This window comes from Thermobia domestica, chromosome 9 (genome assembly GCF_964235325.1).
Source record: "Thermobia domestica chromosome 9, izTheDome1.hap1.1, whole genome shotgun sequence".
Classification (NCBI taxonomy): domain Eukaryota; kingdom Metazoa; phylum Arthropoda; class Insecta; order Zygentoma; family Lepismatidae; genus Thermobia; species Thermobia domestica.
Genome location: NC_137462.1, coordinates 65,044,553 through 65,070,246, shown reverse-complemented (window position 1 = coordinate 65,070,246; position 25,694 = coordinate 65,044,553). Strand labels below are relative to the sequence as shown.

Below are 25,694 nucleotides of genomic sequence, written 5' to 3'. Positions count from 1 at the left end.
ACGGCAACTTTCTGTTGGAGTGTGATTCGGTGGGCGCAGATAGAGCAAGGTGGTTACTCAACGCTACTCGTCAGCCAGTGTAGTAACTATGGAACAGTGAAATGCGGCACATCGCTCTTTCGCCGTAAAAACTTTTTTTTCAAAAGTAATGATCCATTCTATGTACGCAGAGAGGATTCCTTCGGCATTACACTGTTGGTCGTCACGGTCATTTCTTCTCGCAACACAATTTTACTGTCAGTGGCGAACTTTAGGGGCTCAGTACAAGCAACAAAACGAAAACAACTAAGAAGACTGCGATCTCTGAGGATACTAGAAAACGTCGAGGGAGTACGTCAGGCTGTTGAAATTATTCCTTGCCGTTCAGTTAGTTAACATTTCACTACTTTGAACATTTCAGACAAATTCTGCACTTAGATTTGCATTTTCATCCGTACAATTTAGTGCATATACAAGAGTTAAAATCGTGAATCGACGTGGTTTCGCTGAAAGGATGTTTGAAACTATGACTTGATAATACTATCTTAATCATGATAGCTGTTGCTTATTTTCATTTTTCGGGTTTTGTTAATAAACAGAAGTGTTGCAGCGGACCCGCGAGAAATTCATGAGCCCCCATATCACTCAAAATAAGTAACAGTATGGGGTGCGGTATAAGTAACAGTATGGGGTGCGGTGACAAATCTTGGGACCACTAGCCCGTTTTTGTTCGAACAGGATGATCAAACTATTGCAGTGACTTCCGATTGATATGTTTCAATGTGAAGAAACTTCCTCAGTGCCCAACTTCGAAGAATGCAACTGAACAATGCTCAAGCGTGGTTCCAGCAGAGGGCAGTCCCATGTATATCACTGGTTTTCATAGCAGTTCTTACAGTCATGTTCCCAGAACGCCTAATTTCACTTCGTGGAAATATTCCCTGGGCAGCGCGGTCAACCGATTTGTCTGTGTTTGACTACTTTTTGTGGGATCGTCTGAAGTTGAGTGTCTTCAGTAATAAACCACGTACTTTGGAAGAACTGAAAATTACTTCACACGTGAAATTAAGGCAGTACCGATGAATATACTTCGTGATATCATGACAAATCTCAGAGCAAGACTGTCAAACTATGGTGTACTTGTGTTACTCTGAGCACGTCTTCAGCAATGTGTGAACGAAACTGAAAATGGCGAACGTTTGCAGGTAGATATTTTCTAAAACATTTTTTCTGGTGTGGATAATGCAAAATTATACTGATTTCTCTGAACAAATGTACATTTTTTTTTTTTCGAAAATACAAAAGTTATTTCAATTGCAAAACTATCAGATATTTCCGTCTCCTTTAGCCTAACCGGCATAACCGCGGGACGTAAAACTCAAAGATTTCATTTCATTTTACTATCAGATATTTCTGCCACACCCTGTACAATTTCATAAATCAGTGCATATTCTTTATGTTGCTTTGATGATTTTAATATGTTGCTTCCATCTTCTGTCAGCTTTCCACTTGTGCAGAGAAATTCTTCGATTGACCAAGCTTATTGTGGATTCCCATGTACAGTATCGGTTGAACAACGTAGATGCATTCCAGCTGGCAGATGGGCTTCAGTATATTTTTGCACACGTTGGACAGTTGACTGGAATGTACAGATACAAGTACAAGCTGATGAGGCAGATTCGAATGTGCAAGGATCTGAAGCACCTTATCTATTACCGTTTCAACACAGTAAGTGTTATTTTAGTACTTAGTTAAGGATTTCCATACTTGATGCATTTCGTGTTTAATTTAAGTCTGTAACAAAGGTTAAAGAGTACAATAAACTAAATGTGTTTAATGACAGAATTAGGTGAAGTGAAAACTACTACGCTCTGTTAATTTGGAGCATCTATTCTCTTTAGAATTTATAAACTTTAACGTTTTTGCTATCCATAGATCGATGCGGTACACCATCTGACTGTCTATCAGTCGAAAGTGATCGATTTGCATTTTTTTTTTTAATAAAAAGCTTAGGCTTGAAAATAACTATACAAATTGTTTATGGATTGTTCTTGTGCTGCAAAAGCAATCTCATCTCTTCCCTTTCCTTTCAACTTTCGACATTGTCTTTATTGTTACAAACATGTTCCTATATTAACCGTATATTTGAAGCTTCAGAAGCCCGCTCAAACTTCAGTAAACAATCATAAATTTGACTGGCGTATAGGGAAAAAAAATAAAAATAATTCTATGTAATTCATATGGACATATCTTTGGGCTATGATACGTAGATACATGCGTGATTTTTGTGTATATGTCAACTATCAACGAACGAAGGAAATCCACACCATTTTGAATTTTTCACTTTCTCATGTGATATACGCATTGTCCCGCAGTAGTTAATCGCTGTCATGCATCCAACAGCTTGATGTACGCTGAATATAGCGATCTATTCATTCAATCAAACGTGACGTAACGTTACCGAGATAGTAAGCTTTCTGAAACCAAAATAATACCGAAAATTGCCTCATCGCTTGGGTTTTAGAAAATTTGACTATGATGGTAAAAACATTAAGTGAAATGATAGATTTTTGATAATATTAGAGAAAGAAAACAATAAATATCACAAAGAGTGTATGCAAATGAAAAGTGAAAATTTCAGTCAAGGCTTTTGGTTCGTAAAAAATATGGAATAAATGTTAAATGCCATCTTGCGGAATATAATTTAACTGCAACGCAAGTTCACATGGTATTTACACATCATTACAAATGTGTAAATACCATGTGAATTTGAGTTGCAGTTAAATTATATTCCGCAAGATGGCATTTAACATTTATATGTCTTTAACGTAGGTTTAATTTCTTCAAATTGTTGATTCAGATAATTTCATTAGAATTAGATAGTAATACGAACAATATGTCCATTTGTATTAACAAATTTCTCGTTAAAAGGGTCCTGTTGGGAAAGGGCCTGGCTGTGGCTTCTGGGCTCCTGGTTGGAGAGTTTGGTTGTTTTTCATGAGAGGAATAACTCCACTGCTGGAAAGATGGCTGGGAAATTTGCTCTCTAGACAGTTCGAAGGACGACATTCAAAAGGTGTGGCAAAAACTGTGACAAAGCAGCGTGTTGAAAGTCACTTTGATTTGGAGCTCCGAGCGTCTGTAAGTAGTTACATGACAGTTGTTGGTATTTTGAAGCATGCGTTAAGGAAATTTATTGCATTTTTCATTGTTTGTGTTAGGCATGTCCTTGAACTTTGATATCCACTTCCGTGAATAATTCAGACTTAAGAAATTATGAATATATTTTCTCTTTATGATGTACAGTGAAAATTATTAACACTTACTTTAGTAAAACTATAAATTGATTAGAATATAAATTCTATTAGATGGACTTAAATTAGATGGTAGTAAGTACTAGAGTTTTGGTAATGCTTGGAACACTTATTTCATTTTCACAATGGTAAAATGTTCTTGAAATAATTTAACTTCAATTGTAAGCAAATAACTCATTGTGTTTTTAATGCTACCTTTTGCTTTTGATTATTTAAGATGTGTATAGCAAGGAGTGAAATAAGGGCAAACTTTATTCCATAGTTAAGTATTATACTTATTTCAGGTAATGCATGATATCGTTGATATGATGCCAGAAGGCATAAAACAGAACAAGGCAAGAACCATTTTGCAGCATTTGTCTGAAGCCTGGAGATGCTGGAAGGCTAACATTCCTTGGAAGGTAATTGCTGTTTTGTATTACAGTAGCTTTTAATACTTCTGTTCATTCTTAATGTTTGTAATTATCCATTATCTGGTAGTTTCATGCGTCTTCTTTCAAGTGACAGGTAAACTTCCGTAACTTATGAGGACTTATACGGGACATGCGCAAGATTTCTCCAAGTAAACCAGTCCCATTCAGAATTTCACGAAATAGCTTATCTTGTATAATGCTTCTCTTATTAAATACAATATTTACATTATTCTTGATACAAGATTTTTTTTACCTTTTTAAAATATTTTCTCAGTGTGCACCGTATTAATCTTGATATTAACTCCATTTCCCCCCCCCCCTTTTTTTTTATATCTATCAACCACATGATTTTGTATCTTAAATCCTATAGAGTTAACTCTAGTTAAAATGAGAACAGAAATGTTCGGTAAATGTCCTTACTTTGTACGATGTAAATGACTAATTTTAGTCTTAAAAATATATGAGGATTCTTTCCCTTTTTAGGTTCCTGGTCTCCCAACTCCGATCGAGAACATGATCCTGAGATATGTGAAGATGAAAGCCGATTGGTGGACCAACACAGCTCACTACAATAGGGAAAGAATTAGACGAGGAGCCACAGTTGATAAAACTGTGTGTAAGAAGAATTTGGGACGATTGACAAGGTTGTACCTGAAAGCTGAGCAAGAAAGACAGCATAATTATTTGAAGGTTTGTGGTTTTCTTAATAAGTGTAATCTACTTAACCAGTTCGTAAATGAATATTTTTTCCTGAACTGAAAGAAAATACAGAGATAGAAGGTGTAAAATGGATTATTTCCTCTAGTTGTGTACATTCATATTATATTCTTGTTTCATTATTATTAATTATTATTATTATTATTATTATTATTATTATTATTATTATTATTATTATTATTATTATTATTATTATTATTATTATTATTATTATTATTATTAGTTGGTGCGCTTAATCACAGTTCGATTCTTCGAAAGCGCATTTAGTTTTTAGTGTTGATCTAGCATCATGAGGTATTTTGGGAGTCACTTAAATTAAAAAATAATTTTTGGAGACCAATCTGAAAGCCAGGAATAACTATGGTAGGCTTCTGTGTGCTAAATTCGTCTGGTCTGCAATGCTTTGGGAGTTACGAAGTCAGAAAGTTTCTTTTCTTCTATATATTCTTATATTTACAACTATTTTAAAGTTAAAATTGTATAGCTTATAACTGTCAGAGTATTTCAGTATGCACTTGCAAATTAACCAATAATAGAAATCAGTATGAATATTTCAAGATAGATAAAACAATAGTTAAATGTGGAAGTATCAGTTCTCTATACAATATCACTAAATATCATATTGTAATTTAGGACAGTAGGACAATATTCGTTCAAAAGTTTGTCGTTTGTGTGAAATTCAAAGGTTCAGAGAGTGAAAAATTATACTGGATCGGATCTCCGATATACTGTACCGGTGCTCTGACGACTGTGCTACCCAGTCTCTTCATCCATAAGTCAGAGAGGCACGCTGGTTCAGATCCCGACCAAATCATATTTTTAAATCTAATTTCATTGAATTCGCAGCACAGAATAAGAAAAAGTAGTTTGTTCCCTCCATTTTTTAATATAATAATTACAGAGCGTCTGCTAAAAAAAAAAAAAATAAAAAAAAAATAAATAAATAAATAAAAATAAAAATAATGAGCTGCATCGATTTTTTTTTCATTGATTACTATGTTTAGGATTGTGCTGAGTCTGAAAAGTCTATTTTTTTCCCATCACGTAAAGTTTGCTTGCAAAATAGGAGAGTATAGACTATATAATACACTGATTTTTGTTTTTAAAAAGTCTCATTAACACGTAAAACAGAATTACATTTGCCATTCATGACACATTTATGATTGATGAATGTTCACCAGTCACTTTGTTGTCCTGTGAAACCTTTTCTTCTTATCTTTCATTCTAGTACTGGTTTTCTTTAGATTTTCGGTATTTCTGGTTTCTCGCTTAAGCGTCCAAGAGTAGTCCAAATTCCTCTTCTCCAACTGTATCCATATTTCCTCATCCCCTCCCCTTCATTACCCTACATTTTACGTTATTTTGTATTCCTTATCAACATTTTAGAATTCATTGTTGATCACAGGGATTTACTAATAGAGAACAGATCATAAAATTGTTCGTTCAATGACACATGCCGAACCTGTACATTCTAGATTTGAAGAGAGAGAGAGAGAGAGAGAAAAAAAAAAAAACTTTGTATTCAACATGGAAACATCCGTAAGAACCAGAGGAAAACTTCCATGCAGTTTTATGGTCGTTAATGTCTATTATTCGTTCTGGGTTATTTCTATCACTCAATTCATTGTATTATTTTAGAACATACTGATTTTGTTTAATTCTGTACTCGATATTAGTTGGAAATGGGATGAAATTTGAGTTTTTCATACATCGTTTAGAAAATAAATGAAAAACTACTGGGTAGTGTTGTTTTATCAACTACTTGGCCTATTTTACAATTATTATTATTGTATGTGCACTTAGATTATCATTATCATCCAAGTTCTTTCTATACTACTCCGTAGGTACGTTGTCATTTTTTTCTCTAGATTTGTGAATGCCTTGAGTAACTTTTTTTTCCCGTAATCTAGGTCTTCTTAATTACCTGTCTCACCATTTTAATGTTTCTACATTTTCTTGTAGGATGGTCCTTACATCTCACCCGAAGAAGCTGTAGCTATCTACACAACAACTGTTCATTGGCTTGAATCGAGAAGATTTGCACCAATCCCATTCCCACCTCTTTCGTATAAGCATGATACCAAACTTCTTATCTTGGCATTGGAAAGGCTGAAAGAAGCATACAGGTAAGAGTACTTACTATTGTGTTTACAAGATTGTTTTTGTATTTGTGCTTTATTAAATTTTCAGGAATTTAGAGTGTGGTACGAAATACAGTCCATGACTAGAAATCCTGAAAATGCTACGACATGGACTCCCAGAATTATTTATTGTTCACTTCGTAGAATGGAAAACTTTCCACATGTTATTTTTTGACATTGTAGTAGAAATTATTAAATATGCTGTGGTTTTGTGTTTATTTCACGAGTATCCGATTTTTGTTTTCTCTCTTCAATCCTAAATATTTATTTTGCAGAGAAGTAAACAATTCTATTTTTCTTCTGTAGTGTGAAGTCGAGATTGAACCAAAGTCAGAGAGAGGAATTAGGGTTAATTGAACAAGCATATGACAACCCTCACGAAGCCCTGTCAAGAATCAAGAGACATTTGTTAACTCAGAGAGCTTTCAAAGAAGTAAGTATTTTTATATTGTTGGTATTTTAACTGTTAGTTTAGTTTATGCTGAGAGGAAGGGCAGACTGAAGTAAAATAAATTGAAATATTGTTGGTATTGTGAAGATAATAGATGTGTGTAGCATATTTTAATGGAATAGCATCCTGTCTATTAAAAAGGAACTATTATTTTGAGGCACGCGAGGAAAATTTTGAGAATGATAATGGTTGAAAAATAATACAACCGACAAATAAAGCTTCAAATTATGCTAATTCAGTCTTTAATCATTAGACATTTTATTGTTAACAACTACGAGTATTATAGTATTCTAATCTCACTTAAAAGTTTGCTTCAACTGTAACTATAACTATTGTTTCTACTATACGTATTTTTGTAAATTTATAGAATCTAGGATGTCAAGAAGGACCAAATAGAAATCCGTGAAATTTTGCTTAATTCATTGGTTATCTCCACATTTTTTTACAATATTCCAAAATTATCCTAAATTTCCGTACATGTATGGTCATGTAAGTTAAATTAAGGTGGAAACTTCTGAATATTCGGAAAAATTTTTGTTCAAGGGTTTTAAACGGAGTAATATTTTGAAATTTGAGTTATCTACGCATTATTATTTTTGTTTCATTTAATAGGTTGGTATCGAGTTCATGGATCTGTACAGTCACTTAATTCCTGTTTACGATGTAGAGCCCCTGGAAAAAATCACTGATGCTTATTTGGATCAGTATTTGTGGTACGAAGCAGATAAGAGACGACTATTTCCACCATGGGTGAAACCATCTGACACTGAACCACCTCCACTGTTAGTCTACAAGTGGTGTCAAGGTAATTTTTTTTTTTTTTTTTTTTTTGTTGTTAAGTTTTCTAGAATTATGGGTTAAAAATTAATTTGATTTATACAAAACTACATCATTAAATTATGTAATGAATAAATTAAATTGATTTTGTCATGAGTAAAGTGAAAAAGATAATACTCACCGCAAAAGATATATAGTAGAATTCTCTTCTACATGCACAAGTAGCGCTTTCTAGGCTTGCAATGACAGTGAGTGCCATTCCCATGTGTTTAATTTTTTGACAGAAGATTTGTTTTTACATTTCTTAACCTTCTTTTACCCTTCCAAATTTTCCTTCATGCTTTAAATCTTATTTTGAATTTTGAACAAGCCGATGAAGGAAGAGGTTACTTCTGAAAGCGCTACGTGTTGTATGTAGAAGAAAACTTTGCTATATATTTTTTGCAGTGAGTATTAGCCTTTTCGCTTTTCTCATTAAATATCATTACCGCTCGCAGCACTGTGATTTAATCTTATTTACTAATGAAAAATACATCATGTATATTTTCTCTCATAAGACAAAACTACCTAGGTAATCCTGAAATCCATCTAAAAACTTCGAGGAAATCTTCTTATGATTAGAACTTACATTACGGGTTACAGATTCAATTATACATACATTCTTTACTCTAAATATTAATACACCCATCTGCCGGTAATCATATGATGTGGCATCATCATAGACCTCATAGGTGAACAGAAGCATCTTTATTAGTTGAGTTATGTTAAATACTGGCTAAAGAGACGTGAATTATTGGAATTTAAACAGCACATAGAAGTTGTTGCCAGACGGATAGAACATCTGAATTTCGAAATCCTGTACACAGTCAATATTTTTCGATCCACGGTGTTATACATGCACTAGTCTCACCACCCGCTACTGACAGTGCAGATGTCGACCACAGGTCTGTAATGGCTTTACCTTCAACGTGGGGCTACAGTTGCTCGTGGTGTGTCTGAAATTGTTACAGACAAGACGACAAACGATACACACACTCAATGCAAAAGAGTCCCAAAAGCATATCTAGAAGGTTAGTGCAGCATTAATTTACATGACATACAGGGATAGAAGGTTTACCAGAGCCTCATGTAAGAATTTCATCCCTAGCCATGAACATCGTAAATGAATCCTCGAATACTGGGGAAAATGAAGTAGGTTCGATGACACAATACTAGTTGTTTCGAGTGATTGTAAAGTTAATTTTGTTTTGGGTGGCAAAATTCTTATTTGATGCAGATCATATGAACCCGTTACTCACCATGGAACCTTGAAAGAGAGATATGGTATGCTTATGTGACATTTTACTAGTTTTCCTAAACATGTCTTAACAGACATTCCCTTTATGAATTTCATGTACTCCTACAACGATTGAATGTCTCAGCAGGATAGTACATTATGTTAGGATTCGAGTTATTCAGAATTCTTTAAGGAGCTTCTAGATAGATCTGACAAATAATTTGACCACCATGTTTGCCCAATATATAACATAGTAGAGCGTACATGAGTACATAGAGAGCTGGGCGACTATCGAGACAGCATGTTTCATTATCTTTCGTGCATTTGTAGAATCAGTGCTATGGCGAGCTGTTGCACTTCACACCGAAAGGTTCTATACTATATTAGGTAACTATCGCATTACTTCTTTGCATTTGAATGTGTAGTAAACAAAACAATTGAGTATAGTGATAATAATGTGCAGTCGCCCCTTGTCAATCTGAAAGCTCAAATAACGTGTTAACTAATCGTGCAATTGGGGATGTCAGAACTGACAGGTTGCGCCCAGGATTTTGTAAACATTGAATTCGGTAGAGCATAAAGTACAGGATCTGACCTGGGTTGCATGTAAATAAATTCGAGCATGAAAAAAAAAAAAAAAAAAAGATTGTGATGTTAAAGGGGTTGAAGAGGGTGAGAAGGTAATGACTCTCGGGACAGGTTAATCTACTCGCACTTACTTGTAGACCTCGGTGTTTCCCCTTCGACGATCCTTCCAATGGGTTGATGCCCGTCCATCACTTCCTCTCTGGTCTGCTGGGCGTCCAACTAGTCGTGAATTAAGGGTCACCTAAATCCGAACAGGAAAACTAGCATTGCGAAGATAGTAAATTCAATCGAAATCGAAATTGTTCTTTAGCGAACTATCCATCGTGGTCGACAGCTATAACGTTAGCTAAGACAAAGTGCTCTCTAAGCTAGAGCAAGGTAAAACTTCTCGTAAGCTTGGAATTGTAGCTCGCGTTCTTATATGTTGACTCTTCTCCAATTCAATCCGGACTACTTCCAAAAGTCTGTCAGTGGTTTTGTTCGATCTCTCTTCCTGGTTCATATCCTGGATTGTTGACTGTTTCTTCAGTGACGTGGAAAAGTGCATTCTCATAGATTAACCAGAGGTGAGGTGATGATAGTAATGCTGACAGGGAAACAATCTGTTGTTTTTATTGATTAAGAAATTACATGTGTAGAAAGACATGACAGACAGCAGGAAAAGTAAATGAACGTAGGAAAAAAAATCGAAAAGTGAATCAGCATTAAATAAACGATGATGCTTTTCACTGCATTAAATTTTAAAATGAAATGTCCCAAAGTCCGAAATAAAATGTTTCATTATGTGTCCAAATATACATATCTTCCCAATAAGTTTTGTATTTTATGACTGACATAACACTTCCTTTCATGACTACCAGTTGCTCTCAATCAAGACTAAATTTCTTATATTTTGCAGGTATTAACAATCTTCAGGATGTATGGGATGTAACTGAAGGCGAATGTAATGTGCTGTTGGAGTCAAAATTTGAGAAAATGTACGAAAAGATCGATTTGACTCTGCTGAACAGATTGCTTCGATTGATCGTTGACCATAATATAGCTGATTATATGACAGCCAAGAACAACGTTGTCATCAATTACAAGGTAATCTTTTTTTTTTTTTTTTTTTTTTCTGAATAAAATGACATACTTGTCGCATAATCACTATAAGTGATAGTTTTACTTTTTTGATGTTACTTATATTACTGGCTCACTTGTTCTTTTATGCATTAAGAAGTTGTGCCGGAAGTGAATAGTAAAAGAGGATTTTGTTTTTAAATGATTTGCTAAAATCTTACAAGAATAATAACAGTGTTATTAGTAATTATATATATATATATATATATATATATATATATATATATATATATATATATATATATATATATATAGTATGTTTGACAAGAATTAAATTACATATAAAAAGTCAGATATAGCAATGATGAATTGTGTAGGGGTCCGAATTAGTATACATGAGGCTAACACCATGTCAGTGATATATGTTTTGCTTGAGGCGAACACTTATCCTGATTTGTGGTGGAGATATGCAACTCTGAGCTATATTACTTAACATCGAAGCTGGATATTGTAAATTTGTTAATTCTTCTTGTATACTACTCCCACTCTTTAGTAATCATTTTCGTCCCTTTTTCATTTATAGGATATGAATCATACCAACAGCTACGGTATCATCCGGGGATTACAATTTGCGTCCTTCATCGTTCAGTATTACGGACTGGTGCTTGATTTGTTAGTGCTTGGATTGCAGCGTGCTTCTGAGATGGCAGGTCCTCCGCAAATGCCTAATGACTTTCTCACATTCCAAGATGTTGCATCTGAGGGTGCGCATCCCATACGATTGTACTGTCGCTACATTGACAGAATCCATATATTTTTCAGGTGAGTAAATTTAATTAATTTAAGTAATAATATATATATATATATATATATATATATATATATATATATATATCGTTTTCGTTTAACGTAAAAGCTAGCGGGATGAACTACGGACAGTTACATTGTTTCACACATGTACGGACAATGACATTTTAAAGGTATCGGAAGTGTCATTGTTCGTCTCAGAGACCCCGAAAACTATGGATTCGACACTAATATCGGTCATTTTTGATCATTTTTTAAATTTGTCTCCCTCCCCTAAATTGCACTGTCAAAGTGAAATGATAAAAAATTATCCCAGGCCCGAAGCTCATCTATGTTGAAAATTTGATCGAGATCAGTCGTGTGGTTCATTAAGTCACAAACGTAGTCACTTTTCATTTATATATATCCCCCTCCGCTCCCCTAAGTTGCACCGTCAAAGTGAAGTGATAAAAACCATCCCAGTCCCGAATCTCATCTATGTGGCAAATTTGATCGAGATCGATCTCGTGGTTCAAAAGTTATTAAGTTGTATTTATATTTATACATATCTTGCCCCTATGTTGTACCGTCAAAATGAAATGATATAAACCATCTCAGGCCCGAACCTCATTTATGTTGAAAATTTGATCTAGATCGGTCGGTCGGTTCAAGAGGTACGAAGTCATAAACATAGTTACTGTCAATTTTATATATATATAGATTGATAGCTAACGCTGAATTGGGTGCAAGTCGTTAAACATTAAAACCAGAATTTTGAAAATTTAGTGTATAATTCATTACACAAAACATACTAATGTGTAAGGATCTTATTTATATAGGTGACGTGTTTTAAGTAATGTAATCAAGTACAAATAGCACAAAGAATGTAACCGCTCGTCTATCTATAAAGAAAGCACTGCACATAGTTTCAATACCTTATGCACTAAACAATATATTGAGATACTCTTCTACCTTTATCCCCGGTGGTGTAGTGACTAATGCTTGCGCTTTTGATGCACGAAATCTAGAGTTCAGTTCCTGGTGGGAATGCTTTGAAATTTGAACGCAGTACGATGGTTCGAATTCCACCTTGAACTGCAGGTATACGTCTCATATTACCTTGGAGCTAAAAATGATTTTAAATTTCAACCAACCAACTTCTGCTTTTACTTACTTAGCCTACAATTCCTCCCAGTGGGTTATGAAACAAATCCCCTTGGACCAGCATGCCTAATCACTTATATGGAGACTTCCTAATAGAAGGTGAGGCTTTTAAGACATTAGCAATAGATTATATTCAACAGACACTTTCCAATAGGCGTGAATTCCTTAGATCTATTGTTCAATTGCACCATCTATTTTTTGATACATTAGTTTTATAACACTTAACATCCCAGTACAAAGAAAGAAAGAAGAAAAATGTAAATTCGACTCGAATATAAGGTAATTCAGATATGGTTTTATTTTTGTATGTTTTATATTTGATTTAGTCCGTTGAAGAAAAGTAATCTTACAAAATAGTATAATAGTCATATTTTTCCTTTCAGTGTTTCTTCCGTAACGATTTTAATAATATAATTTTGTAATTCTGATCAATGTTGTTTATATATTATTGTTTTTACATTTTATTACTGCATTTTTAAATTCTGATATAAGATATCCACATTATTTATAGTCTACATTTCCTACATGTAGTATATGTGAAACTATGCACGTAGGCACGCGTAGATTATGTAGACAACACGCGTAGACGTAAATTAATAGTCTGACATATCACTGCCTTATACTTTGCGCCTGCTGAGATGCTTTATTCTTAGATTTGAATGATGCTTGAGGGTTTAGTAGTAGGCCGATTAGAAATAAAAATAAAAATAATATTGAGGTGATTTCGATGCATGGTAAACTTATTCACTAACGAAAATGCAGTGATACTGCATGCAGTATATTCATGTGATAAAGAGGATTGAAGGTGAGGGTGAATGGGAAGAAGTAAGGAAACATTTCTTTATTGGAAGAATTAACTCATTAATGTGAATTAAATCCGTTATTTATTGTTATGTGGAGCCTTTCCAGTTTCTGATATTCCAGTAATATCTGAATTTAGCTTTACTCACCTTCGTGCTGCTTAAAACAGTCAAATAATGAGAAAGGAAATTTAGATAATAGACAGAAATAATATAACAGATCCTTATCATCATAATGTGCAATGTGTGGTCGGAAACAGAACTTAAAATCAACAAATATCTGATTATCCCGTTCAATCTAGTGTTCACAATGTCTATGCTAATATTTCGGGTAGAATGAGTGCGATAATAATCTAGTTCATTTGTACACGTTTGTGAACTTTACGAAGTTTTAATGATTGAGAAGCCAAGAGACTCTTTAAGTACTGATCTATAAATTATATACTGCGTTACCTAGTTATGTTCTTTGTTTATAACCAACAATATTTACTTAACATTACCTATGAGTGAGATTTTTATTATAATTGAGCTCGCGTGGTTTGCTTACGTGTTTCGATTCCCGGTGGGTTCTCATATGGTTCAGATCGCACTTCAAGCTTCTCATGTTACCTCGGTTGAACTCCTAAACAACCAACAATTCAGTGAGGCTGCAATAGGTTCATGTAGTAAATTTTATACTAATATTTCAACAAGAACTAGTGTTGCAATAATCCAAACCGTTTGCTCATATTTATGTATATGAAGCAATATTATTGACTTGCTGTTTTGTTTGGTTCGAAGAGGTGACATTTTGATTAACAAACGTAGAAGTGAATGCTGTGTGGTTTCGGCATATTTAGATATCTTAGTATAGATTGTGCACATTAAATACCTCGGAAACACGGACCACATAATTAAATATATATATATTAATTCTTAGACTCAAAAGTTTAAATAAAATTATTGCCTAGGGCTAAATGCATTTTAAGTAAAACTAAAACTAAATATAAAATATCTTTGCTAAAGAAATTAGATGGATAAATATTATTTTAAGGAAAAGCTTTCAAACTTCTAATGAGCTGACTAAATCTGTAATTAGCCTTTGGGTAATGGCTCATCCACTAGTTTTTATTTTCATATGGAACTAGTCATACATCAGAAAGTAGGTAAGTGGTATACAGCAGTTTATCTTGAATGTTATGTACTGTTGCTGTTCCAAATAATGACAGTAAATGAACGTTTAAGTAACATTCAAGTTCACGCGTAAACCGAGTTTAGGTTCGATTCGAGTACTAACTGAAGAAGAATTCATACATTTCCTCTCCAGGTTTATAATTTGAAATGGTATTCTGTTCCAGATTCAGCGCAGAAGAAGCAAGGGATTTAATTCAGAGATACTTAACGGAACATCCTGATCCCAACAACGAGAACATCGTTGGCTACAACAACAAGAAGTGCTGGCCGAGGGACGCGAGAATGCGACTTATGAAACATGACGTTAATTTGTGAGTACTCATACTGGAATTTCGTTGGATAATTTGTGAATTCATTTTGTACTACCCTTATTTTTTTACATGTTCCAAAAGTTGGAAATTATTTTCTGTATTTTTTTTTTTTCAGTCGCATCATAATATTTTGTATTTAGTCTATACTGAAAGTGTATCCATATATACTGAAAGCAAGTAGAATAATTTTCCGTAAAATATGGTCCTCACCGATCTGCAAAGTTAGGTGAAATTATTGATAGAGTTCCGCATTATTTCAATTTTATGAATTAATTTATTAAGAATTATAATCTTTGTAATCTGCTTTTATCTCTAAGATGGGTAGGACATCATATTTAGATTCGGTAATATTTTTATCTCTGTTTGCAAATAGGCTCTAATAGAACGAATCTTTTGCAGGGGAAGAGCTGTATTCTGGGACATTAAGAACAGATTGCCGCGCTCAGTGACGACCATCCAGTGGGAAAACAGTTTCGTTAGCGTCTACTCAAAAGACAACCCTAATTTATTGTTCAATATGAGCGGGTTTGAGTGTCGCATTTTGCCAAAGGTAAGATATCTTATTGCATTGTAAAATTTAAAGTTAGTAGTCAGTGGAAGATGATTAAGACTCCGAAATTAAAGATCGTTGCTTTTATGTACACAGAAAATGTAACATTGTCTTTAATGCACAAAATAGTCCACAAGTCCTTTATTTTATTAAAATTATTATCTTAAAAGTAAATACATTTCGTGAAGTGTAATGAAATATAATCGTAAGAATGTCTTTTCACTATTAAATTTAAAAAGTATCTAATTAACCATTAAATTTGTAAGTTCTGCTTCAAAGCGTTTCTGAATCTTTCTTGCTTTGTCCTCAGGTGCAAACATTAAGAGAATTAAAAATACTAAAGAAAATAAAAGACACCCTAGCCCGCAAAAAAAAAAAAAAAAAAAAAAAAAAAAAAAAAAAAATCGTTGTAGCTTTTTTCAAATTCGGAATCTAAAAGAAGTCTCTTACGTTTCATTAATAGTGTTTTTAACAGTCCTTTTAAACCTTGCACGTAAGGATATAGCTCGAAGAGTTCTGAAACGTCCCGAAGTAAAACTTACATACTTAAACAGTGAGTATGTCTCATTTCAATGACAAAGACACAGCTTGAATACACAAATATTCTGTATATATATATATATATATCAACATTTGTTCTATTTGATTTTAGTGCCGAACAACACATGAGGAGTTTACACACCGTGACGGAGTGTGGAATCTGCAGAATGAAGTTACCAAAGAACGAACAGCTCAGTGCTTCCTACGAGTAGACGAGGAATCAATGCAGAGATTCCATAACCGTGTTCGACAAATTCTTATGGCCAGTGGCTCCACTACGTTCACAAAGGTAAGAAGACAGTGTCACTTGTATATGTTTTTAAAAATATCCAGCTTCCAAATGTTACTTAAAAATTAGAGATTTACTGTGGCACCATTGTTATTATTTTGACACTTTATTTCATTCGCTGTTAGAGGTATGACTTCGCTCATGTAAAAATAAATCAACTGATACGAGGGATGCTGGAAAAGTTTCTGCAAACTATTACTTACAGTAGCCTCAGTTTGAAGGAGTACCCGAGAAACAGCTGCTCGAAATTCGTCGAAAGCTGCATCAGACGACGACAAAAAGTCATCATTAGGTGTTAAATCAAGTGAGTACGGATCATGGGTCATTAATTCATTTTCACTTAAAAAAAAAGAAAAGAAAAAAAAAGTGTACTGAGTGGGAACTGGTGTTGTGATGACAAAGAATGATCCGAAATGTGAGTTTTACGCAATTCATTGATAACCTTTTTCAAATAAATTGTTGTGTACCTACAACGATATTGTCTATCTTTGTAAATACTTTGAGTTACGGGCAAAAGTGTTATTTTGAAGGCACAAGCACTTAAGAAGAAGAAGAAAGATATAAAGATATAATTTAAATATTTGTATCTTATTCAAATATTTGTTGATTTGGTTGTTATGACGACTTGTTTATCTTTTTGATGTCGTAGAAAGACAGAATAGAATGAAGTGCCATATTATGTAGATTGATTGTATGATATTGTAATGTAACAATACGATATATTTTGAAAGTGAAAGTATATGTTCTAAAGTGAATAACTGTGTTGTGCAATCCATAATAATTTCGTAATCCATATAAATATACATTAGTAACCAGGGAAAGCAACGTAACGAAAAATAATTAACGTTACATACCACTCAGCATTAACAATCCTTCGATCTCCTAAAGCTATGGTTGACACACATCCAGTGAAACCGAAGAAACAAGCAATCATTTTACTTGACAGCGCTCTTCGAACGAATAACTTTTGTTGATCTCGGCTCACATTGGAACACCCAAACAGTGACTTGGTATTGTTTCGGACTCTTATGACTAGATCCAAGTTTCTTTCCCTGTAACGATGTATATACCAAATTTGATTTACCTCGGTTGAATTTTTGAAGTTTTTTAATCTATTAACACGAACCTGCGTTTGAGCTTCGGTCAAGCACTGTGTGATTTAACAGCTTGAATGTTTCCATACGTTCAGGCAACCATGCAAAATCGTATGGATTGCTTTCATGTCAATGTGCAAACGGTATGTCACATCCCGATCTGTCTCCGCTATTTCACGCAGAGCATTAACATTATTGGCAACAACATACGTGGGTAGACGATCTTCCCGAAATTCATCACTGAGAAATGTACAACCATACTTGAATTCGGACAAACAATTTTAGACACTGATGCTAGATGGTGCTTCATCCCCAAAACCAAATGATGTCCTCGATGCATTGTTTCAGAGTTAAATTACATTCCTTTCCATTTCTCACGTAAAATAACTTCTTCAAAGCGCCGAAAAATGAACGAATCGTCTTAAACAAACAATCAAAGGATTTCAAACATAGAAAGGTTCATTCTTCCGAATTTTATAAAGCGGAACACCAGCGCCAGTGTAAGTAGTAGTTTGCAGAAACTTTTCTAGCAGACCTCGTATGCAGGGTGGATTGATTTAAATCAGTCTGATTTAAATCACGATTTAAATCAAGATTTAAATCACTTGATTTTTTTAATAAAAATCGTTGATTTAAATCGAATTCCTAAATAAATTAATTTAAAATGAAAATAAGTAAAATCCCGTTTCTGTTCTGTTATTTCGATTATGGAAGTTAATAATCATAATACAATGAGACTCAAATATACAGTACCGTGCTCGTGGGTTTTCTCGGGGTACTCCCGTTTCCTCCCACTTTCTTCATTCCACCATTTCACTCATCTCTCATTACCACCGTCTCCTTTAGCCTAACCGGCATAACCGTGGGACGTAAAACTTACAGATTTCATTTCAAATATACAGTATAGTATGAAAACAAGTGTCATGCAGAGGATGATTAGGGAAAATCCCGTTTTGAACAGGTAACGGAGCAATCCTTCTTTCTTCTTTTCGTAACATTGGGTTTGGGTTTTAAAATCGTTAACTATTCCAACGGGGAAATCACCATTGACATTTAAGACGAAAATTCTTTTTTGTGCGTGTCTGTTTGTTTGTCCTCAGATAATAGGGCGTATTTAGAGGAGTCCTATCCCCCTTTTTTTTTTTTTGCTAATTTGATAACTTTAGGCGAAATTTATGTATTTCATGCCGCAAGCTGGTTCTGAGTTTTTAAAAATAGGCCCCTGCCAAATATCAGTAACTTTTGTGAAAAAAAAGTGTCTTTTTGATAAACGTTGCTGTACTTTTTCCTTAATGCTTGACCTTTTAAATTCTATTACCTATTTTTAGGTGATATGGTAGAATCTTCATTATTCAATTTAAAAAGTACCAATAAGGCATTTTACTTCCTTTTCTGTAAGGCTGGAGGCATTTTAGAACACGTTATATATGTTTTCACGCAGGGTTGGCTAGTTTAAACCATGAAAAAAACGAAAAATGTTTGTAAAAGTGTAAGTTTTCGTAAAATCTTCAACACACACATTAGTGGGTTATCGCATGTCACTCCCGCATATTATTCCTATTATATTCAAATTTAAATTCCCCATTCGTTACTCAAAGAAATTAGCTCTATACTACAAAAGCAACTTTTTTGTAAGGTTATGAATGTTTCTTTTGTGATTTTTTAAAATAGTTTGTTGTTATTGTTATGCAATTGCAATCAAAGGAAAATTCTAAATATTGTATCGTTTTAGTAATGTTTACTATTGATAATATACATCAAAATATCGTACTTTGGGGAAGGGGGTCATACAAACCCCCCGAGAGGCATTTACTGAAATCAGAAATATCTTTGGTATCTATTTATGTATAAATGGGTCAGAGCCAAAGTCGACTCAAATAATTCTTACTTTTATTCACTTTTCTTACTGATATGAAAATTACGTCGTTGTATTTCTTTAACTTGGACTAATCAAAGTCGTAGTGAACTAATTTGGACTAAATTAGTTCTGTATTCTGCAGTATTTTGAAACTGTCCATATGTAATTCTGTATAATGGTTTCAATTGTGCAACTGTTTATCTTTTTGTCCTTCTGAAATGACTCTTGACAATTAGACAATTATATTAAAAGTATGTAAAGATCAGTACAACGTATCAGGAGTCCTTCGTGAGTGAGTCGGCACACGTATCGCATTTGTGGCCAATTAGTCCAGTTTTCAAGTTCAAATGGAGGACAATTTGTTTCGGATGTAAGAGACGAACGGTTTGGACTCCGCTTTAAGCTTATGTGATCCGTTCCAGCACAACCCGGTTGTTGCATAATAACACCAAAGTGAAACAAACTTATTTCTGTTCATATGTGATATAAATACATAGAGTAAATTATTTAATTAAAAAAAAAAAAATGGTTTAAACTAAAAAACCAGGTTTAAACAAAAAAACTGATTTTTTGGTTATTTTTTCAATAAAAACCATGGTTTTTGCCTACCCTGCCACGCCTTTCTGCGTTGAGGCATAGTGTGTGATGACGTCATAAATTTAAAAAGATATTTTTTGTTATGGGTATTATTATTATTATTATTTGGCGGGTTACGTTTTGCATTCAGAAGACTGAAATTTTGCACACTCGTTCAGTGCACCCCTTAATAATTTTCAGAAGTTTTCAGATCTCTGCGTGGAAACAGCGGGGTCCAGAGGGGCAAAAATGTTTAAAAAAGGATATTTTTAACAAAAATAGCTTGTTTCGTGATTTTCCCGTCTCAGATGAAGACATATGAATGGTACCGTTTGAAAGGCTGTTCTGTTCTGAAGAAAATGATGTACGTACTATGCTCCTAGGATAAATTGGGATGTCTCAGGAAACTGTTACCTGAGTTCCTGTTTTATACGGGAATCTGGGTTATTTGGGGAATATTATTTTTCACGGGCTTACTTTTGCACCTACAAGATTGAAATTTTGCACATTTACTCAGTGCATCCCTCAGCATTTTTCAGATTTGTTTCAAATCTCTGCCTTAAAACAGGGGAAGGGGTCCACAGAGGTATTTTTTTTTTTAAAAAAAGACCTTTTTAACAGAAAATTCCTTTTTTCGTGATTTACCCGCCCCAGATACATGATGGAGACATTTGAAGGGTACTGTTTGAAAATTTGTTTTATTCTGAAGAGAATAATGTACAAATCATGATCTTAGAATAAATAGGGATGTCTGAGGAAATTTTTATATTAAATCCGGGTCATCTGGGGCATTGTGGGAATGTTCTTAGCTCATTGTTAAATAGTTTCCTCACTCTTACTACTCAAAAGAGAAGCTTGAAATTTTGTACACACATTTAGTACACCCCTTAGCATTTCCCAGTTGATTTTGAGATCCGTGCTGTAACACAGGGGTATCCAGAGGGGACCAAATTTAAAAAAAATGCCGATTACTCTCAAAATTTCCCGCTTCAGGGACATGATAAGGAAATGTGAATGTTACAGTTTCAAAAGCTGTTCTATTCTAAAGAAAGTGATGCATGTACCATGATCCCAGGATAAATAGGGATGGTGATGTAGCTGCTTGACTGAAGTCTATAATTTACCTTTAAAAAGAGCCATAATTTAAAAGGGTTAAGAAACATTGTTTGGGATTGATATAGGTTAACGATTGGGGATAATTCAAAATTCAACCCCAATACTTTTACTTAAATGGCATAATTAGCATTTAATACTAATTCCTAATGCTTTATCTTCAATTCACGACTTGTATTATACCAGGAGAAAGATTTGATTTAAATCAAAAAAATCGATTTAAATCAAAAAAATCAACAAAAATGATTTTTATTTAAAAAAATCATGATTTTTTTCCACCCTGCTCGTATGTGAGTGAGTGTTTGCATCTTTAAGCAGTCGTTCAGCCTTCAATCCAATCATAGAAGAAGCTTAGAATGGATTAATGCCGAGAAAAATATATCAATAAAGTTATTCAAGTTGAAAATGTAAGATCGTATTACTGTAGTGCTTTTCAAGTGAATTTATCGATCACTTGAATATTGTATTTCCGCCTTCAAGCCTATACGACCTAGGACACCACCACACAACATTATTATTAAGCGTAACTTTCAAACATCTATATGTTAAATTGATATATTTGAAACACCCGACAGTCGGTCAATAACCCGCAACATACTATATTTTTATATGTAAGCCATACTCACCCAACATTATAATCATTTAAATAATATTATCACTGTATTGCGCATATTTTTATAATTCTTTTTAAGCATTTTTACCTGTCCATAATTTCTTTCGTATAGTTTAAATCCTTTTCGAAGTGTGCCTAGGCTGACAATGAAGACGATGTTCTTCGAAAGTACTTCCTAGTGATGTGGTTTGTTTCTTGCAGTGACTATTAGCCTTTTACTTACGTTATTTGTAATTTAAATAAGATGTTCAAACGAACTCACCACTTTACTGATTATCTTGTAGGCTGTTACTACTGATGTAATCTTTGAATTTTATTGTTGTGAGGGTTCACTACTTGGGTAAATGGATATTTTCAGGTATACCTGGGTTTGTACAGTGATACTTCTATGAAAATTCGTTCGGGTGAAACCGAGTGATCTGTTTCTCTTCACGTTGGTTTAGAATTGGGTATATAGTAATTGGACAGTATTGAAATTTAATTGTCAAAAATTGAAGTTTGTAAATTTTAAATAAAACAATAAAATTTTAACGTTAACAATTACCATAGTTGCTTTGTGTCTTTCCTCGATGTTAATTGTTGAATATTAGCGTCATTGGATGTTTAGTACATGTTCCTCAATATGTTAGATTTGGCTGCCAATTGCATCAGATTCGCATTATTGATAAATTAAGCTTTAGTTTTTTTATGTAGAGTTAGAGATGGTTATCAAAATAATAGAAACATCTTTAAAGAAATGCATTTTACTTGATTAATATGGCGTGGAACCGCCGTTAACTGGCCGAACAGTTCTGATTCGTCGTGGAATTGAAACATATAAAGTCATGAATAGTTTCCAGAGGAATATTACGTCATCCTCTTTCAGTGCAGCTCTCAGTTCCGTCAGCGAGAATGGAGGAGGAGCATATCTGCTCCGGGTTCTGAGTTGCAGAACTAACCACGATGAGGCCTAGGAATTGGGTGGGCCAGGGAGAAGGTGTAGTTCATTCTGAAATACATGAAACCACACTTCAACAGCTCCAGCAGTGTGTATTGATGCATTATGTGGAAAAATTTTACACCATTGGGCAGAAACATTTGGACCAGGTCATCCAAACTGTCCATATAATCGCAGGTAATGTTGTCAGATTGAACTAAAGGAAGCCAGGAGATCAGCGACTTTTGTGTAGTTGGGAATGTTAATTTGAAATTGAAGATTTCTGCATATTATTACTACCATTACTTCTAACACTTATAACCAATATTACTAACACTACCATACTAATCGAACGTATACTGTATAGAAATAAATGAAAACAACACAAAATATTAATCAATATACATACCTACCTTACTATTCATATAGTTTGGAGCTCCTTGCAGCTGAAGAAGGGTCCTATTTTCCACAACCATTTCATAAAAATCTTGACAGGTCATTTTCAGGTTCATTTGAGCACAATTGGCCATTACAAGTTCTGTTAATATTCAGTTTCTATCAGCTGACCATTACATTAAACACTCGTTCGACGTGTGGATTACTGACTGGTACAGCAAGAGTGCGTTGCATTAGTTGTAACATGTTTGGTACAGTCCGCAGCGAAAACCCTGCAACATGAGCACGTAAGTTTATTTTGAGACTACGCCTAACAGCGCAGGGAATCAGCATAACGTCTAAGTGGAGCGAATCACTCCAGGAGAAACCTCGGCATCTTCCTCTGCACACTTATTTTGGAGCAAAAGACTTCGTCGTTTCACAATAAACTTACATGCTCATGTTGCAGGTATTTTGCTGCGGACTCTACATTTGCTTTCTCGAAAAACGCGCTCCATAATTTACAATCATTATTATCCATCCTATCAAGTGTTGATGTTAAAGATTTCAAAACAGAAAACGTATTGTACAGTTATTTCCATGGTACCTAATTTTAAGTTTCATCTCTACCTCTGTCAAAACATTTTAAAAAAATAACTTTAGTGCCAGGCAATAATACAAGCTCAACAATGAAATCCATTTTAAACCTAGTCTTTTGTTACAATAAAAAAAGTCCTTGTAAATAACCAACAATTAAGTACAACATATAATGTATAAATGGCATAGATAATTACAGGTCATTTAATATTTAAGTCCATAGATTTAGTTCGTTGACCCGTAGAATAACTTCCGGTACCCGGATACTATGGGCGGCGCCTGGATATCAGCCAACTTTAACCATACGTGGTAATGTGTTGTGTGAGTGTAATCATAGGATCTGATACCTATGGCTTCACAGAATACTAGGAAATGATAGCCCACAGCATAACAGGGCAGCTCCTATGTTTGACGGTAGGAAAGAGACAGTTTGGAACATAAGATTCTTTCGGCGTCCGTCATACATAAACACGACCTGAGTGAAAGAACTTATCGAACCATGTTATGCATTTTAATCTTTGCCAATCTACTTTGTATGTTCTTGGTTGGAAATATCAACCCGACTCCGGATTTTCCCATATCGTTTCAGTCCTCATACAATTTTAGTGGCGAATTCCACTGAGGTTGTTTCTAGCGCTCCATCGTATGATTGAGACTAGTTTTTATTTTAATTTTATTTATGTTTATTATATCAACAGTTCTAAATTTCAGCAACACTGTCCTTCTTTTTCTGTGAAAGCACGTTACAAACTGCGGTCTCTTCAGTGCAGAGCGATCCCTGTGACGGCTTTTCCTCTGCCCACTATTCCTAATGCATTTTGCCATGAATTCTGTGGGCCTTCATCAGCTAGGACACTGTTCCTCGCGATACCTAACACACTGGTCACCGTGTGTACACTTGGGCCAACTAACTGCATGCCCACAGTTCGGCCTATTTGAAACTCAGAAATGTCTCCCATTTTGTATCATCACCAACTGTCTGCTTTAACACGCACTTTCGCCTGACATATTGTATATGATTGTCTGACACACCAACAGCAACGGCCAAGCGCTGCACACACACATGCCGAGTGTTACCATCTTATATGTTTCAAACTACAGATGTTTCCATTATTTTGATAACCATCTGTATAGTCTGATTTGAGGTTTATTTAAATCTGCTCAGGTAAACTCGACTGAAACCAACGACTGCGTACTAAAGGTGTAAGTGTGTGAAAACGTTATTGTTTATTTCAGATTGTAAACAAATGGAACACTGCCTTGATTGGTCTGATGACTTACTTCCGAGAAGCTGTAGTAAACACACAGGAACTTCTAGACTTGCTTGTGAAATGTGAAAACAAAATACAAACTCGTATCAAGATCGGTCTCAACTCTAAAATGCCTTCACGTTTCCCTCCTGTTGTGTTTTACACACCAAAGGAGTTGGGAGGCCTTGGCATGTTGAGCATGGGACATGTACTTATACCTCAGGTAAGTGAAGATAAATTGACGTATAAAAAAATACTGAAGATATATTAATACATTGGATATTTCCGGGTTCTTTTTCCATTTGGCTGTAGTCAGGTTTCTCATATAGTGTGTAAGACTAATCCTGTTGGATACTTCATCTTTCGAATTGATAATTCTTTTGTTTTTTTGTAGTCAGCAGTAGTAAGGGTGCATTCTAGATAAACATCAATAGCGCGTCATTATGTTAAGTGCCTATATGTGTTGCAAAAATGGAATCCACCAAGAAAACCGGTGGTTCACCGAACATTACAACATTCTTTTATACCTCTTTTTTTATGTTCAGTTCCCCAAGAGGAGATTCTCTCAGTAATATTTTCTCCCAATAACCACGAATGGATAATATAAATTTTTCAATAAATTAGTGATCTTGCTTCAAGAATTGAAGCTGTGTATTTCCATCGATCAGCTCATTCAAAAATCACTGACAGAAGTATAAGAGGAACGTTACTGTACCTAACCTTTAAAATATCCCATACTGTGACTGTCTGTGAAAAAGAGCGCCATATTTACTCCAATAGAAGTACTTTTCTCCCCTCAAAAAATAGATCTAAATAAAAATTAATATATAATACATTTTACTGCATAATATGTCTGAGAAGATACGTATGTGTCACTCATGATAATCGAAATAATCTAATCCAAGAACCTGCGGAATATCTTGTGATTGAAAATAAGATATTTTAAAGATTAATATATACACTGAAGTTCAAAT

General features: G+C 34.3%; 1 protein-coding gene across 1 annotated transcript in view; it reads left to right on the top strand.

Annotated features, from left to right (window-relative positions):
- Prp8 (pre-mRNA processing factor 8) overlaps positions 1–25,694 on the top strand; it is a 93,897-nt gene that overhangs the window by 30,764 nt on the left and 37,439 nt on the right. Inside the window, exons 12-24 of the mRNA XM_081771227.1 lie at positions 1,481–1,707; positions 2,911–3,120; positions 3,578–3,694; positions 4,190–4,396; positions 6,386–6,549; positions 6,871–6,997; positions 7,628–7,820; positions 10,555–10,742; positions 11,299–11,537; positions 14,803–14,949; positions 15,349–15,499; positions 16,152–16,328; positions 24,707–24,943. Of these exons, the coding sequence (XP_081627353.1) occupies positions 1,481–1,707; positions 2,911–3,120; positions 3,578–3,694; positions 4,190–4,396; positions 6,386–6,549; positions 6,871–6,997; positions 7,628–7,820; positions 10,555–10,742; positions 11,299–11,537; positions 14,803–14,949; positions 15,349–15,499; positions 16,152–16,328; positions 24,707–24,943 (2,384 nt within the window). The remainder of the gene's footprint in view (positions 1–1,480; positions 1,708–2,910; positions 3,121–3,577; positions 3,695–4,189; positions 4,397–6,385; positions 6,550–6,870; positions 6,998–7,627; positions 7,821–10,554; positions 10,743–11,298; positions 11,538–14,802; positions 14,950–15,348; positions 15,500–16,151; positions 16,329–24,706; positions 24,944–25,694) is intronic.